Source organism: Gouania willdenowi, chromosome 21 (assembly GCF_900634775.1).
Source record: "Gouania willdenowi chromosome 21, fGouWil2.1, whole genome shotgun sequence".
NCBI classification, from domain to species: Eukaryota; Metazoa; Chordata; class Actinopteri; order Blenniiformes; family Gobiesocidae; genus Gouania; species Gouania willdenowi.
The window spans coordinates 7,042,324-7,061,082 of NC_041064.1; the positions used below are offsets into that span (position 1 = coordinate 7,042,324).

General features: G+C 36.6%; 2 protein-coding genes across 2 annotated transcripts in view; one reads left to right on the top strand and one right to left on the bottom strand.

Moving 5' to 3' along the window:
• The window catches only part of LOC114455636 (general transcription factor IIF subunit 2-like), a 54,985-nt gene extending 43,115 nt beyond the window's left edge, over nucleotides 1-11,870 (top strand). Inside the window, exons 5-8 of the mRNA XM_028436996.1 lie at nucleotides 1,475-1,553; nucleotides 4,527-4,626; nucleotides 8,369-8,512; nucleotides 11,712-11,870. Coding sequence (XP_028292797.1) covers nucleotides 1,475-1,553; nucleotides 4,527-4,626; nucleotides 8,369-8,512; nucleotides 11,712-11,852 — 464 coding nt within the window. The 3' untranslated portion in view covers nucleotides 11,853-11,870. The remainder of the gene's footprint in view (nucleotides 1-1,474; nucleotides 1,554-4,526; nucleotides 4,627-8,368; nucleotides 8,513-11,711) is intronic.
• Nucleotides 11,871-14,229: 2,359 nt separating this feature from the next.
• Nucleotides 14,230-18,115, bottom strand: tpt1 (tumor protein, translationally-controlled 1). The gene is made up of 6 exons (XM_028436042.1): nucleotides 17,962-18,115; nucleotides 16,544-16,617; nucleotides 15,797-15,984; nucleotides 15,609-15,714; nucleotides 14,680-14,796; nucleotides 14,230-14,577 (listed from the first exon to the last, which is right to left on the bottom strand). The coding sequence occupies exons 1-6, from the start codon at nucleotides 17,987-17,989 to the stop codon at nucleotides 14,575-14,577; spliced, it is 516 nt and encodes a 171-aa protein (XP_028291843.1). The 5' UTR covers nucleotides 17,990-18,115; the 3' UTR covers nucleotides 14,230-14,574.
• Nucleotides 18,116-18,759: the final 644 nt, after the last annotated feature.

Here is an 18,759-nt window from a genome sequence, read left to right on the forward strand (position 1 = left end):
GCTTTTCAGACCTTTTACGTGGGAAGAAACAAACGATGCCAAATCGAAACACTTCACAATAGTCTGAGTTGCTGCCAAGTGAACGCCAACGCTTACCAACTGGACTTCATCATATCCCGGACAAACCATTAAAAAAAAACTGCCCATGTGTGTTTAATGTATTGAAGATTGGATAAACAGTCTCATGGGATGTACAGCCAAACAAACGCAACACTAGAATTAGTTTAGTTTATGGGCCAAATATAGAGCAGTATCTCTTAAATGGGCCACAGATTTTAGTAAATTAGTCTATTAATCATTATTTAGGATACATAATAAAAAAAAATGTATAGCATTGATATTAAAGCAATGTAGCAATATTAGTCCCTGCAGGATCTTTACAATCTTTTCAATTTATTGGATTTTATGGCCAATTTTTATGTAATTTAGGGAACTTTTGTGGAACAATTTGAAGAAATTAGCAGGATTTGGGAAAAAATGAGAGTTCTTTTAACAATTTGAGATTAAAAATGACTGCCATCATGTGATATAAAGTAAGCATGGGCCCTGCAAATATTGTGGCATTTCATTGAATTTGTCTACTATTTTGGAGATCAGGGCTGAACAATTTTAGAAAACAAACTAATTGCAACTTTTTTCCTCAATATTGCGATTGCGATTTAATATGCGATTATTACAAAACAACAACAAAGACATTGAATGAGTAAAATACACACGATCACTACAAAAAACACAAAAACAACTTAAACAACTTAAAAACAACCAAACGACATCGAAAAACCATACACAGAGAGAATAATTTCATTAAGACCAACAACAGACAAAAACGACAACTAAAACACACAAAATAAGACAGAAATATACTGATTAATAAAAAGAACAGACACAGAACAACAAAATAAACTAAATGACACCAAAAACACACAAAATAATGATTGATTAGAACATGAACTGAAAAAACAAAGGTCAGTGTTAATCTCACATTAATTTATTTATTTATTTTAAATTTTAATTACTTTATTAATCCCTGAAGGGAAATTATGTTACACTGTTATTTTTTAGGGACATGCTTCTCACACACACAGGCCCAAATCACACACATGCTCAAACAGGACCTGTGGACATGCATCAATGGAGAGATGGAGATGACCGTAAATTAAAAAACTATAGAAATAAATCTATTCAGGAGGCACTAAATACTGCTTCATTCCACTTATTTACAAAATGAGATTCTTTAAAATGTGCGTTATCACTCATTCATACATCATTATTTTCTATAGTTGTTTTTTTCACAGAATTCTGAGCAAAATGTTCTTGTCGGACAAAGGGGGTACTTGCATTCAAAAGTTATAGAAAGGGTTTCTTGGGCCAAAAAAGTTTGAGAACCACTGATTTAAAGGGTTGGCCCCCAGGCCTTGTGTCTGACACGTGTGCGCTCGAAGTTAAACACATTATGAACTTGTGTGTGTTGTAGAGATCAGTCTGGAGGGGATGGTGGTGCACAGAGCTGAGTGCAGAGCCGTCGCCAGTGACAACTACATGAAGCTGAAGAAGTGAGTGACTTTTAACCCCATACTGTCCAATCCTCATCCAACAGGCATCTTCAGTTCCTAAAACTGACTTGTCTGTGAGTTACTGTAGTTAACATTAATTAAGCTATTCTAGTTAGAATAGTAACGGAGTCCTAAAGTCCCTACATTTGTCACTAGTTTCTATTGAGGAAAAAAGTTGCTAAGAGCTCCACAGTCCTGCACATTAACCAGGATACTGGTAAGGAGGAAAGTATAAAACTAGGAAAAAACCTCCTCGGCGTACGTGCACCAAAAGCAGAACACAGTCACAACAAAAACTCGAGAACATAGCACGTGGGCAGGGGAATGGTCGGGAGAAGGGGGTAGGTGGGGGTAGGGGGTTTAGGCTGGAGAAAGGAAGGATTGAGGAAGGAGAAAAGAAAGGATTGCCAGCCGCTGGGGAGCGTGTGCGTGCAGCTTCTGTAGGGGCTTCACATGCTCCCTTGTAGCTTGCGGGGAGGGAGGGGGGACGAAGGGCCGATGGAGGAGTTGAAAAATAAACCCTTTGCTTTCCCTCTGATACAGTCAGATGATGTGTGACGACCTTGGTAGATCTGGTTCAGAAAACAAAAGTCCAGGTGGCGATTGGGGAAGAGGAGGGGGAGATGGAGGGGGACAAGCGTCAGTCTGCACAACATTTTTGGTGAAATAGAAGACAGACAGCCTTGAGCGGCTGGCGTGTGGGGGAAGCCAATGATGATAAGCAATTTGTTTTTGATTCAGGCTAGCACATTTTCAGTAGCCTTGAGTCTTTGGTCTCCAATCCAATAATGTGGCCTCAAACTGCAAGTCGAGCACTCTCCAAGCTGGTTTCAATCCCGCATAAACGCTCCAAAGTAGCCTCCTGTATACTTTTGAGTTTGTTCATCACATTAGTCTGAGTGTTGAGTGCTCTGCCCCATCCTTCGGAAATGACTGGCAGCCTTCCCAAAACAGCCGCCAACGTAATACAGACTTTGTGATAGATGTCCTCCACATCCTCCACGGAAAGCATGGACAGACACATGACCTTCCACTTATTCTAGAAATCAATTGTGTATCCAGTCGCAAACGTTCCATCTGTACATGCGGGCTCACCCCTGCCCACTCTTTTTGTCCAAACAATTTGATCGATTGCATTGAGAAACCAGCTGACCAATTCCATGATTTCGGTTTTTGGATAAAATACAGAGAGACTCTCCTATTAGATCCACAAGACAGAAGAGAAAACAAGCAGCAAGGGTAGATAGGGAGGAGCAGAGAAGAATGCGACTGCCTTCACCGAGTAGCAGAATGGTCATTGCCTGATCGCCAGTCTCATTTATCAGTTTCACACCAGATTTTTACTCTTTTTATAATAAAATAATATTCAAGTTGTAAAAAAAGCATTATTCACTACATAGCAGGATTGGGATCAATTATAATTGTCATTGCGTGCCATTATACAATGCAGTTCTATGGTTTACGCATAGGCCTATGTAGTAAACCATTAAAATATGTTTCAAATTGAGTTTACCCGTTAGTTCTCCTGAGGATCATTTTACCATTTAAAAGAAAAGTTGAAATCTCGAGGTATACTGATGGCCACGTCAAAAACATTAATACCAATATTGTCATTGATTAGGAAGCCTAACAATGTAACCAAAAGATTAGAAACAAATTGGATGATAGACAATATTTTTTAGTGTATTTTACAGCTAATTTAAGACATGGGTCAAAACCTACTCATTATCATTTACCCATAAGTTTTAGGTTTAGTTTTATGGACGTTTTTATTAAATGCTCAGAAATTGTGATTAATAAATCCTGCGGTCACAGTAATGGTAATTGAGTTGTAATTGAACATGAATAATTGAGGACGTAATTGTCATTTAAAAATATAATTGACCCCAACCCTGCTACATAGAACTTTACCTTCTTTACGGGGGATAACATTACCTACTAATTTAGGTATGTCATACAGGACGTGTCATGAATCAGCCTGGTACTTCTTACCATTAGCTGTAGGAGTTCTTTATGGTTCTTGTTCCTTATATTCTGCTAATGTGTGTTGTTCAGTCTTTACACTTTATATTTGCACTTTTTCAATTCTGTTGATTGGAAAATAGTGGCTAAGAGAAAAGACCATCATGTCCTCAATCATATAAACCAGTCGGCAGGTGAGGAAAACTTTGCCGATTGTTGAAGAGGCCATGAATGCAACTGGTTTTTTTTTTTTTTTTTTTTTTTTAGCACTAAACGCTCGAGTCCACTCTGCTTTTTTTTTTTTTTCTGAAGTGGTTTTTTGTTAGTATGGTATTGCAGTCGGTGGATTGCATTGCTATAGCAACAGCCTCGCAGTGGCAGACGCAGCGCTACAGAAACAACCAAAGACAAACACGTTTTACATTAGCCTTTGAATCCGGGAGGTAGGATTTTATTGTGAAGGAACAGAGTTTAGTGAAAGAGGGGCACTAATGAGGTCTTCAATGACTCTTTACTTCCCTGGTTTCCATCTGAGCCGCTGAGGTTTGGATCACAGAGCTCAGACTCTACACAACCATGTTTGTCCTCGGCAAACTCATCGTTCCAAACTAAACAAGACAATTCTCCTCATTTGGACGACAGCCGACAAATATCTGTGCGTGTGTGTGTACCGAGAGATAAGGCATTTTGTTGTCATGGTGGCATCTGTGTGTGTGTTTACGTGGAGACCAGAGCTGCTGCTGGTGTGGCCATACCAGCCTGTCATTGCCCGATCTCGTTAGGCAGGTGTGGGCCTGGTTAGTAGTTGGATAGGAGACCCTTGAGAATTCCAGGTGCCACCACTAAGTGTGGAGTGTCCAAAAAAGCGCTATATAAAATTGATGTATTAATATTTATTATTATTAAATTTCCCCTCAAAGACACACAAAGTGAAGGTTTTCTTCTGTCTGTGTGTGTGTGTGTGTGTGTGTGTGTGTGTGTGTGTGTGTGTGTGTGTGTGTGTGTGTCAAGGCTGCAGATTCAGGAGTCCATCAAGCCGCAGCGTTTCTCACAGCAGCTAGAGAAAGCCGTCACACACGTCTTCAAACCTGTCGCCAACCACAGCTTCAATGTCAGCAAAACACGCAACTTAGATTCATGCAGATGTTTGTGAACATCTGTGCTGGAAATACTGTAGATCAGAAGATTATTTAAAGTTTAACTAAACCCCCAGGTTTTTGCTGATCTGCCACTGGGGGGGGGTAAAAAAAAATGCCTCGATTGCACAACTTTTTCAGCCCGTAACCCCCAAAATGAAGGTGGAGACAGGGCCATCTATAAGGGGGAATAAAGGGGAGAACTTTTTGTGGCCATCATAAAGTCAGCAAAATAATGGTCCATTGTTCTATGAATCTGTGATAAACACATTTATTTATTTATTTATCTGTTTAATATCCACTGTTATCCAGGAAGTTTATTATTGTTTGTGCCATAGTATATAGTCATCTTAAAGATGTAAATCCTCGTTTTAATCAGAAATAAAATAGCTAGGTTAAAAGTGACCAAGAATGGTGGAAAAGGTGGTGAAATGGGATTTTAAAATCCACAGAAATTGGTCAAAAGTTGCAAATTAGAGTGGTCAAAAACAGGCAGAAAAAGTAGTAAAAAAGGTTTCAAAGTGTCAATATTGGAACAATTAGTTTAAACTGGCAAATAATGGGCATGACAAATTGTGAATGTGGTTAAATTGGCAAAAAAAATAAGCATAAAATCCGGTGAAAAGAGGTTAAACAATAATAACAATAAATAACAATAATGAGTCAACATATGCAACATTAGGTGAGAAATGTGGTGGAAAGTAACAAAATGTCTTGAAAGTTGAAAATATTTGGCATTGAAATTTGATGGAGAAGTGGCAGAAATGGGAGTAATGTAGCAAAAATGAATGAAAAGGAACAAAAATATGGCAAGAAAAAGTTATGAAAATAGTTTAAAATATGGCAAGTTTAATGTAGTTGCAGAAAAATTGTAAAAATGAGCAAAAATTTCTTCAAATTGTAAAAAAAGATTCTTTTGAAGGCATGTGGCGACCCCCTCCCAGTGTCTTGCAACCCCAAATGGGGTCCTGACCCCAAGGTTGAGAACCCTGCACTATACCAATTCCCTGCTCTACAGCCATGAAATAGGTTTTAGGGTGTGCTTACACTTTAATATTTTGTACGGTAGAGCATGTGTGTCAAACTCGAGGCTCTGGGACCAAATCCGGACCTTTTAGAGCATCCAATTCGACCGGCACAATGAAGTAAAAAATAACAGGGAACACATGAATTGTGTAAATTATCAACTAACTCAGTGGTAGATATTTCAGCTTCTGCAAATGCATCAATTCAATGAGGGCTCACAGTTTCCCCATGTGTTTATCACATGATGGCAGTCATTTTATATCTGAAATTATTGAATTTTTCAAAAATCCTGCAATTTTCCTCAAATTATTCCACCAAAATTCCACAAATTAAATAAAAGGAATTGTCACAAAATCAGGTAAATTTCAGAGAACTGCTGTGTATATCATTTATACGAGGAAGTGCAAACTAGAGCACATTATTGTTTTCCTGCCTATAATTTGTCCCACAACACGCTGAACTAAAATAGGTTTGAAGTCTCTACGGTAGAAACTAACATGACTGACCTGCACTGTTGATCTTTGCTCACAAACGTTGTGGAAAAATGTTCGTACTGTGGTTCTCAGGGAAGGGAACGCAACAGGAAGTGCATGTGAATATTCCCTTAGTGCATTTACAGTCACCAACACCCCCCCCCCCCCACCCCACAACATACAAACTCAACAAAATCCTCTCCACATTCAGTACAAAGCACAAATTTAAGCCTTTTAATTCTTTATAGCCTAAATGTTCTGTCCAACTGCATTTTTTTTTTGTTTAAAAAAGGTTTAAATACATAAAAAGACAAGTATATATTTTTTGGTTTTTTTTTTGTTTTGTTTTTTTAAACGTTACTAAATTACTTTTGTAATTCTGTTGTTCAAAGTGTCAAAATATCATGTGGTGCAAATGTCTGGCCATGACTGCTGTTTAAAAAAACAGATTTTATAATGACAAATGTATTTTTTTCACCATATTTTAGTTTTATTATAGTCCTGTATAATATAATATTTCTAGATTTATTTCCATCATAATATTCATGCAAACCTTGTTGTTAAATCCTTATGTCATTGACCCACTTCTGTTTAAATAGTTTTAAATTAAAGCATGTTTTTGTGTTGCTATGTAGATTATTCCAAACCTTTTTTTACTCATATAAAGACAGTGTAGGTCTCATAGGTTTAAAAATGCTGCCAGAAAGTTTGTTCTAGTTTGGTGCAGTGCATTGTGGGATGTGGAGTCCCTGTACATGGATGAATAGAAGTGTTTTTACTTCATTTCTACTGTGATTTCTTGTGTTTGTCTCCAACTCTGCCAAAGTGACTTCCCAACACATTTCTGGTGTTTTCACTGAAAGTTGTGACAAAAGAAAGGTGAATGTTGGGAACTTACACGGGATGATCCGAATCCGGACGAAGTTAAATGTCTCGCAGAGTGAAGTGATATCACTGGGAATACTGGGAGTCAATCACTGTCCTCCTTGTCTGGAAAAGCAACAAAAATAAATCACAGTAAGAATGTAGTAAAAACACTTATATGCGTCTACCTACAGGACTACACATCCCATAATGCAACGCACCAAACTTTTCCAACAATGTCAATAAACGTAGTGTTGTACCGGAGTTCAATACAAACCTTTGAGTGACGATTTCAACCTTTTACATCAATTTTTAGAGCAAATTATCTTTGATTTATTAATCTATAACCTTGGAGTCAGGACCCCATCACGAGATACTGGGAGGGGGTTGTCAGATGCCTTCAAGAAACTAAGAATATTTCTTTAACAATTTGAGCTCATTATTGCTTATTTTTACCCATTTTTCTGCAACTACACCAAACTTGAAAATATTTTAACCAATTTTCATCACTTTTTCTTGCCATATTTTTGTTCCTTTTCATGCATTTTGTGATATTACTCCCAATTTTGAAACTTCTCCATCAAATTTCAATGCCTTTTCTGCACATTTTTCCACTTTGAAGACATTTTCAGCACTTATTAACCCTTTCTACCACTTTTCCCACCTAATGTCGCACATGTTGACCTATTATTGTCACTTTTAACATCTTTTCACCATAATTCTTGCTTGTTTTTTTTTTTTTTGGCAATTTAGCCACATTTATCATGCACATTATTTGCCAGTTTAAACTAATTGTTCCTACCACTTTTTCTGTCCATTTTTGACCGCTCTAATTTGCAAATTTTCTAAAATCCCATTTCACCACCTTTTCTACCATTTTTGGTCACTTTTAAGTTTTAACTCATTTAATTTCTGATTAAAACAAGGATTTACATCTTTAAGACGACTATATACTATGGAACACATAATAAACTTCCTGGATAACAGTGGATATTATTCAGATAAATAAATAAATGTGATTATCACAGATTCATAGAACAATGGACCATCATTTTGCTGACTTTATTCCCCTTATAGATGACCCTGTCTCCACATGACTGTTCTTCAATGTTTGTATGTGTTCAATCACCATCTCCAGCTGTTTAAAAGTCAATTAACACTCAGATTACTCTAATCTTGACCGACAAAGTTTGATCTAATGAACAGGACTCGACCACAGATGTAGTTTGGTTGGTTTTGCTTTTCCTGAAATGACTTCATGGCCAATAATGTTTACGGATTGGACCAGAGTTGCTCGTTTAGTTCTGCTGTCATTATTTTTAAAAAGAGTGCTAATGTTAGCTTTGACTCCAAGGTGGCGTATCAGAAGAAGAAGAAGACTGAAGGAAAGATGGTGAGGGCGGAGCGACAGGTGGTGTTGGACATGCTTTTCTCTGCCTTTGAAAAGCACCATTATTACAACATTAAGGACCTGGTGGAGATCACCAAACAGCCTGTGGTAAACACACACACACACACACACACACACACACACACACACGCATGTGAGCAACTGTGTGTAGGTGCTGATGAGACCTTGAGCCCCCCTCACACTCTGATTGCATGTGATTGTGTAACCAATGGTTGAGTAGGAGTCAAACGCCCCGACACACTCCACTCCATCACTCCTCCAGCACTCCAATTAAATCAACCCGTGGAACCGAAATAGCCATTATGAAAATGATAAAAAGCATAATAGTGGATATAAAAAGTCTACACACCCCTGTTCAAATGCCAGGTTTTTGTGATGTAAAAAAATTACACCAAGATAAATAATTTCACAACCTTTTCCCACCTTTAATGTGACCTATAACCTGTACAATGCGATTGAAAAACAAACTTCCTCTGGTCCTCAGAGAGCTTCCAAAGCATCATAGGGATCTCATTGTTCAAAGATATCAGTCAGGTGAAGGGTACAAAATATGTTCCAAGGAATGAAATATAACATGGAACACAGTGAAGACAGTCATCAAGTGGAGAAAATATGGCAGAACAGTGACTTTACCAAGAACAGGACGTCCGTCCAAAATTGATGACTAGACGAGAAGAAAAGTGGTCAGGGAAGATGCCAAGAGAACGACAGCAACATTGAAGGAGCTGCAGGAATTTCTGGCAAGTACTGGCTGTGTAGTACATGACAACAATCTCCCGTCTTCTGGGCTATGGGGTAGGGTGGCAAGACGGAAGCCTTATCTTACCACGAAAAACATTCAAGCCCGGCTTCATTTTCTAAAAGCACATTTGAAGTCTCTCAAACGCATGTGAGAAAATGTGTTATGGTCTGATGAAACCAAGGGTTGAACTTTTTGGCCATAATTCCAAAAGGTATATTTGGAACACCACACAAACAGTGAAGCATGGTGGTGGCATCATCATGCTTTGGGGGCTGTTTTTCTTCAGCTGGAACTGGGGTCGTAGTCAGGGTGGAGGGAATTATGAACATTTCCAAATACCAGGCAGTGTTGGCACAAAACTTTGGGCTTCTGTTAAAAAGCTGAAGATGAAGTTTATTTTTCAACACGACAGTGACCCTAAGCACAGCCAGATTAACAAAAGAATGGCTTCACCATAATGAGATTGATGTTTTGGAATGGCCCAGCCAGAGTCCAGACCTGAATCTGATTGAACATCTGTGTGGTGATCTGAAGAGGGCCGTGCACAGGAGATGCCCTCGCAATCCGTCAGATTTGGAGAAGTTTTGTTAAGAAAAGTGGGCAAATATTGCCTCATCAAGATGTGCGACACTGATAGACTCTTACGCAAAAAGACTGAGTGTTGTAATAAAGTATTAGTTTATGCATGTTTATGCAACCAGGTTATCTTAAGGGTTTTTTTCCCCTTTGAAGGTTTCAATTTGTTTTTCAATCGCATTGTACAGTTATAGGTCACATTAAAGGTGGAAAAAGTTGTGAAATTATCTATCTTGGTGTTATTTTTTCAACATCACAAAAACTTGGCATTTGAACAGGGGTGTGTAGACTTTATATATCCACTGTATTTATCAATGTGGCTCAAACTGAAGCAGCTCAACAGAGACACCTGGTGGTTATTATAGGATACGGCTCCTACAGAGTCACTAATGTGACATTATTATTAAGAATAATTCAGGGTAGAACAGAGGTTTTTCTCTCTTTTTGCTCCATGTGTCATTTTGCAGTTGTTTAGTGCATTTTTCTCTCATTTTGCAAATATTTGTGGTCATATTATTGACTTTACATTTGAATTATAATGCACTTCGCATTAAAATAACTCTCAAAGTGCTACAGGTTGAAAATGATCATAATAATTTAGCCATTTTGTGTGTTTTTATCATTTTGTGTACATTTCATTTTGTACGTTTTTTGTGAAGTCGCCAACATTATTTAGTGTATTTTTCTGTTATTTTGCAAATTTTTGTGGTAATTTTATTAACAATACATTTTATTTGTAATAGTCTTTACATTAAAACAAATTTCAAAGTGAAGAAAAGAGAAATAAAAATCAGCTAAAAGCCTTTCAGTGAAAACAAAAGGTTGTGTTAAGAGGATTTTTTTTGCCATTGTGTGTGCTTTTGAAGTTATTTTGTGTATTTCTGTTGTCATTTTCTTTCATTGTGTTGTATTTTACTGATGTTTTGCAAGTTTTTAGCATTATTTAGTGTATTTTTGTTGTTTAGGGTATTTTCTGTTATTTTGCTTAATGTGCTACAGGTTTAAAAAATAATATAAAATCAGCTAAAAGCCATTCAAGGAGGGAAAACAAAAAGTTTTGTTAAAAATAATAGTTTTTAATCGTTTTATGCATTCTTGAAGTCATTTTGTGTATTTCAGTTGTCATTTCTCATGTACATTTGTTCTTGTTTTCTGTTTTTGTTGTCATTATGTAAAATTTCTCTTTGATTTTGATAGTCTTTCATTTTGTGTTTTTTTGCTTTGTATGTTTTTGGCATTATTATTGTATTTTTGTTTAATGCATTTTTCTATTTTTTAGTGTATTTGTTCTTGTTTTGTGTGTTTTAGTTATTTTCTATATTTTTCATTTTGTTGGTGACGTTTTCTAAGTTTTCAGCATTATTCAGTATGTTTTTGTTGTTTAGTGTATTTTTCTGTTATTTTGTATGTTTTTTTACATGATTTTGTGTTTACATGAAGTCCCCCATGTCTGCTGTAATTGTGCCTTTCTGAATAGATTCTGGTCACAAAGCTTTTAATGGAAGTTTATACTGACGTAGTGTATCATAAGTTGAATCAGGGAAGATGTGACATGTTCACATTCCTTCTACTTTTTTAGTCACTGATCGTATTCACAGGAAGTCCTGTTTCTGTGTGAGTCAGACCATTAATATGTGGAAGATGAAAAGCTTTTGTTTCTCAACGATTTTAAAATAAATAATGACAGACTTTAAGTGTAGCTTTAATGTCAGCGTATTTAAATCAGGTGAATGATGTCCTGAGCCCAGCAGGGTGTGTACGTACTAACTCCACTGTCCTGTTTACACTGTCATTACTGACAAATGGTTCCAGTGTGACAATAAATGCTTAGAAGTTTTTCTCTATAATTTCCTCCTGTTGTAGTCGAACAAAGGGGGAACTTTAATTTACAAATAAGAGAAAGGGACACTTGGGCCGCAACAGTTATGGGTTGTTCAACACCATTGTGTGTGTGTGTGTGTGTTACAGACGTACCTGAAGGAAATCATCAGGGAGATCGGGACGTACAACAGCAAAGGGAAGCACAAAAACACGTGGAAGCTGAAGAGAGAATACAGGAACTACGAGTCTGAGGAGGAGAAGGATGAGGAGGAGATGCAGACTGTGTGATGAGGAACACCTGGAACCATGAACCAGTGGAAGCATTCACATTGGGATGTTCATTTACACAGGGTAGTTAAGTTAAATTCTGTCACGTGATCACGATTAAAGATGGTTTCTTCTTCACACGACCACACATTGTTTACTAATGGTTACATACAGTGTTGGTTTGAGACCATTTACACAGTGGCTGCCATGTTCCTGTCACTGTTTAGTTAGCTGTGGCTAATTCAGTAGCATAGCAACGGTGTAAAAATGACACACATTTGATATAAACTGATGTCTAATATTTACAAGTGGGAGCATCAATACTTTACAATTAAAAAGTAGAGCATATACTGTACGTTACTAAGAAATTACTAACACAGGAAAAATCTGGTCAACCCATCATTTCTCTAGAGTAATTAAACCTGACCTGCCATTAGGGCACATGTGTCAAACACAAGGCCTGAGGGCCAAATCTGGGCCTTTTAGACTATTCAATTTAGCCTGCATGAGAAAATTAAAGACAGAAATTGTCTAAATTACCAAATAATACAGTTGTAGATATCTTGGCTTTTCTAAATACACTAATTCAAAGAAAAATTTGGAAAAACACAATTTTCCCACACTTTTATCACATGATTCTAGTCATTAAATTTCAAAGAACTTAAACTTGCATAACTTACCCAAACTAAATTAAAAAATTACATTTGAAACACGTCACTTATTTCCTGGATATTAACGACATACAAACATTACGTATTATTTATACAGCATAAAAGTGCAAATTTGGGGACATTAATTTTGAAATTTCTCATTTTCTCTCCTAAAATCTACAGCCCACTTAAGATCAAATTACTTCATATTTGGCCTCTGCACTAGGGGGGATACATTCAAAATATGCTTTTATGGGTGGGGCTATACTGTAAAATCTTCATAGAATAATCTAAGCTGTGTTAACTACCTACTTAATGACTCACCATAGCTTTTATTCACAATTCTCTCAATCTAACCTACTAGGCGCAAAGTGCTACTCATACTAAGTCTGACATCAAAATAAGTATGTAGTGCATTCACATTAGACAGTATGAAAAGATTGAGTACGTGAGAAATACCCAGATGTATACTATAAGGGGACATTGCACAGTGGGAACACCAGTCATACTCAACCTGCCCATAATGCATTGCGAGCAGAACGTAAAATCTTCCTGGGAACAGCTTCAAGCTAAATATCAAACATCCTCTTTTCAAAACAAAAGCACTCGTCTACCATTAGTTTAACACTTTTCTAAACAAGGCTCTTGTTTCATCAGGGGTCTCCAAAACTACCAGAAATATCGGCATGAAATGTTTGAGTTTTATGGCTCAAATGTTGATATTCTACTTGGTCACTTAAAATGTTTTCAGAACTTTCAGAGATATTTAGCCTGTGTGATTTTTGTCCTACGTTCCAAATGTATCTTGGGAAACTTTGAAATATACATCAGTGGGAACGCACATCATCCTATCCATGCTTACAGTATATACTGAGTTTGTAGTGTTTAGTACATAGCCCAAGTGTTTTTCATAGGAGGGGCGGGGCTAATGGTGACATGAGAAGCCACCTAAACGTCAATTTCTCAGCTATTAAGAAATGTTCATTACAATAGCCTAGTTTTAAACCATAAAGAGCAGTCACAATTTACAATACACCAAATGTAAATACTGTCCTACAATTAAGAGTTAAAAATCCTATATTTCAAACATACTTTTTTCTGTAGTTTAATTAATCTTTAAGCCCTAGGCTTGATTAATAGTGTTTCTCTTCTTAATGTAGACTTGTCCTTAATTGTTTCAATTCCAGTCATTATGCATTTAGTAAACTATTCCCACCAAAATGTTCACAGTAATGAGTTACGAAATGTCATGACCTATAATCCAGTGTTTCTCAAATGGAGGCATGTGGACCCCTACACTACATGGTGTAGAAAATGAACAAATAGTTTTGGTCCCACATTAAGTGATATGACTGGAAATGATCAAATCTATAGAAATAAATCTATTCAGGAATCACTAAATCAGTTCTTTAACCTTGGGGTCACCTGAAATTTCTGAAAAACTATAATAAATGTATTATTTTTTTCAACTAAAATGCAGTAATTTAATGATCAAAAATTAATTTGGGAAAAATGTGGTTTTGTAGTCTTCAGAAATTCTCGTTATCAAAAAAATGTCACGTTCCAAGAAAGGTTCTGAACTGCTGTACTTAATACAGTTTTATCCCACTTATTTGCAAAATTATATTCTTTAAAATGTGTATTATAACTAGTTAATTCTATCATTACACTATATAGTTTTTTAAAGAATTCTGAGCAAAATGTCAGACAAAGGGAAGCAACCACTGCTATAATCAAAACCAGAAAAGTGACAGATGTTGACCTTGAGTTTATTTTTAAATTAAACTTTGAGATGTTACTGAATGCAGCCATAAAACCACACAGAGGTTGGAAGATGCCAATCTGTACAGATCATTTGCAAAGACAGCGTGCAGAAGAGAAACTTTAGTCATCCTCGTGCCAAGGATCACCACCGCTTCAATCCTGGATGCAACAACTGAACAATGCCAAAGTAATGTTTAAAAACGCTCTTCACTACCCAAACGGGTTCAACCATGCTGAGAGTCCGACTTGGGCAAAGAGTCGCAGGCGTGATGTAAAAATGGAGCTTCTTGAATTCTAAACCAGGGGAGCAGCAGTCACTCAGATTTTATTTACTGCAAGAAAACAAAGTGTTACACACACACACACACACACGTCAGTGATGGAAACAAGAACTGCTGCAGAAAACATGTTTTATCCAAAATGTGAAAACTTACAAATTTTTCAAGTTCAAGACCATCTTTGAAGAAAGTGAGAAAAGGCGTGATGCCGTCCGGACGGTAATCCAGCAGAGCCACCATACCCTCAACGTTCATGTTCTCACCCGTGAAGAACTAAAAACACATTTTATTAAATTAGTGAATCTGAGATACGTAATTGATTATTTGATATTTTATACAATAATTCATGTTTTCTGTACTTTTCATAGGACAGGCTGTGTAAATAAAGTGGCAACAGAAACATTGTAAACTCAAGACATTCTCATTCTTTTGAGTCTCAAAGGTTTTGTGCTAATGTTCCAGTGGCTGCACAACGAAACTAAATGTATAATTATAGACAACCATAAAAATAAATAATTGTAAATAAAAGCAAACATCCAGAATTGTCTTTAAGCGCAATAAGTCAGGTATTTGGTAAATGTAAGTAAACTCCAAGAAAACTTCATTTTTCACTCTTTTTTTGAGTGTGTTTGATTGTTTACCCTTAGCATCGACTATTTTCTACAGGTTACTACAACCTCTATTAAAACCTGTTAAACTGTGATAACATTTTTTAGGTAAAGCTATATTTTTAAATCCTGCAGATTTGGTGTATGGTCAGTGGTATGTAAGATGAAATGCATGTTTAAAAACAATTGTTACACATTATATGATTGGTTCAAAGTTCTTAGTAGTTCGTAAAATTAGACGATCATTTTCAATGAAATGTAATGAAAAGTAAACAATTACATAAATTAGGAGAAATAAAGTGTTTAATGTTGAAAACTCAACATTTCCAACCTTTTTAAGTTACTGTTAACCGTCCTTATTATCTTACTCTCTAATTAAAGCAAAATTCAAAGTGCTGTTTAAACTAGTAGCCCTTTGGATTATTGCCCTGCTCTAAAGGGTCAGATTTGACACATGTAGTCTACTCTATGGTGTACCTGGTAGTTATTGATGTTGGACACAATCCTCTTCATCACAATGGGGGCTGTAGTTTGGAACTTCTCTACTCTGTCTGGGTTTATCACTTGTAGTTTAGCCTTTATCCTGAAACACAAACAAACATCAGTTTAAACTATTCAACACAATGTAACGTCATCTCTGACTTGTCCTTTTTTTTTTAACTCACGCTTTCATGTAATCCTTAATATAAGCCAGGTAGCTCTTCTTGTCGAAGGGCGTCTCCTGCAGCTTGTGGTTGAGGACGATGTCCACGCCAGTGATTGTACACTCATCCATGCCCTCAGACGGGCCCTCAGACGACGCATTGCCTCCGATCATTGAATCGTCGATTTCGCCTTCCCTTCTGGTCACCATCTAACACACAAGGAAGAGCAAAGGTCATCAACCTTCTTCAATTATCTATATTCAAATAGGATTACAGTTTCCAGAAGAAAATACACGTGGTGGCCTGTGTCGCACTACATTAGCTTAGCATTAGCATTAACAAAGCAATAGTTGAACATTAGCAATAAGGTTGAAAAAAAAAAAAGAAATGGGTTGAAAACATTGGAAAAAATTTAAAATGGGTTAAAAAGGTTTAAGGTAGTTGCTGATCATGTTAAAGGTTGAATTATAATCAATGGCTGGGGATGAAGGGCTGAAATTTTTAATAGAACTTAACAGGAAAACATTTTATAAGTCACAAAGTTTAAAAGTTACACATTATAAAAGCGCCAGCATAAATCTCTTAAACTTTCTGAATTTTTTGGGAAAACTTAGTTGTCAAAAATCAAACAGTGGATAGTGAGGATTCTTCCTGCAAGTACAATTTAATCACAACTGGATAATTAAAATCGTAATTGGAAATGACACGTTAATTACTTAATTACCAATAATAATTATAATTGACACCAACCAGACAAAGCTCACTCACCTTCCCTTCAACTTCATACAAGAAGCCATCATCAGTTTCTTTGATCGTGTAGATATCCGAGAACATCTCGTCACCTGCAGTGAAGGAACAAATCCTTTAACATTAAAACAAACCTGATTCAGATAAACTAAAAAATAATTAACAATTCAATCTCGCAGTTTTTTCCTCAGACAATTTTGTTAAGTCTGTGTAGTCATAGGTTAATGCTATATGTGGTGCAGTTGAAATAAACGTCAGACTTACTGCAATATTTGTTACTATCGAAGTACAATTCTTTAAAAAAGAAAGAAAACAGACACCCAAGTACTGATAAAATCAAATCAGGACAAAAGCTCATCATTCCGGCCCTGGTTATAGACTATTCCATAAGGCAGAGGTTCCCAACGTTAGGATCAGGACCCTGTTTGGGGTCGTGACACATTGGGAGGGGAGCGCAAGATGCCTTTAAGAAACTAAGAATATTTTTTTAGCAATTTGAGCCAATTTTTGTTCATTTTTTTTAAACTTTTTTCTGCAACTACACAAAATTTGCCATTACTCCCATTCCCCCCACTTCTCAATCAAATGTAATGGCTTTTCGGCACATAACCACCCCACTTCTCCTACCTAATGTCACATATCTCAAATTTTAGCCTTTTATTCCAACCATATTTCATGCTTATTTTAGCCAATTTAACCACATTAACAATTTGTCAGTCAAAACTAATTGCTTTTATTCATTTCCTGCAACTTTTAAGCCAATATTAACACTTAACACTTTTCTGTCCTTTAATGAGCGACTTTTAACCAATTTCTGTGGTTTTTAAAATCCCATTTCACCATCTGGTCACTTTTAACCCACTTTATTTCTCATTAAAACAAAGATTTCCATCGTAAACACGGTGTTCACACAGTCACATAACGGTAATGGAGAAACGGTCCAGCAGTGCCGGAACTGCGCATGCGCATAGAAAGTGCCGGAACAATAGTCAGATTTGTCTGAGGTCCTGGTCCGGAACTATAGACACTTGGTTATAAATAGTTAAAAGTGAGCAGGAGAGCAAAGGAGGAGCTTTACACTCTTACAAAAGAAAGCTAGAAATAAAATCCGTGGCCATATGTTGATGACTAATGTTACTACCTAAAACTGATACGTCACCGCTTTTGAGTTTCACTTTTATACCAACCCCAAAAACAGTGACAATACATTACCTAAACTGTGAAAGCAAATTATATTTAATAGAAGGCAGTCCAAGTGTATAAAAGTAAAGAGCTAACGCTTTGGTGCGTCTCGGTTTGATCCGCGGTTAGCATGTAGCTACCACGAGTTAATCGTAATTGAGGGCCGAATTCCTCACAAAAAAACGTCCCAAATATCAACTATATAATGAGTTTACCACTACAGACAAACACAAAGACGGAGAATGGATGCTACTCACCGCTAATTAAACACTTGTAGATGATCATCTTGCTGGTTTTGGTGTTGAATTTGCCGCAGAAGGAGCGCCGGCCGACCCGCACAGTCCAACACGGAGAGGAAAAAGAGGGAGCGGGCCTCGCGACGCACGCTTTACGTTCCTGTGACGTCACCGACCACTGACCAACCCTGCCCCTGGAGGACAAAAGAGAAATTGCACGTCTGGTCAAATACAGTACAGTAGATTTAAAAATCTTGCTGTTGTAATCGTAATGAAATTGTCTTTGAGTTTAGAAATTCACTTTGTAATTGCCATGAAAATTCTTTAAAAATTGTCAGTTATAATTTAATGCAAAACTGGGGAACCATGTCCAAGTTCTATGTACAGTTCTACATATATGGAGTGAGCAATTATTAAAATGTTTCATATCAAGTTTTCCCACATTGACCATTTAGAAAAAAAAAAATTGAAATCGAGGGGTAAACTAACACTAAAAAAGGCTCAGACGCCCACACCAAAAATATTAAAACCTACATTTTCATTGATTAGGAAGCCTAACAAGGTAATCAATAGATAGGAAATATATTTTATTGGTGTATTTTAAAGCTGATTTAGGACCTGTTATCATAGTAATTAAGAACGTAATCATAATTGACTTTCTGAGGATAAAAAAATAAAAACGCTGGTCACTGTAAACGTAATTAAATTGTAATTGAACATGGATAATTGAAAATGTCATTGTAGCTGAAAAATGTAATAAAAAATATGGATAAACAGAAACAACTACTACAGTAATAATGGTCAAAAAGTAGGGAAAAC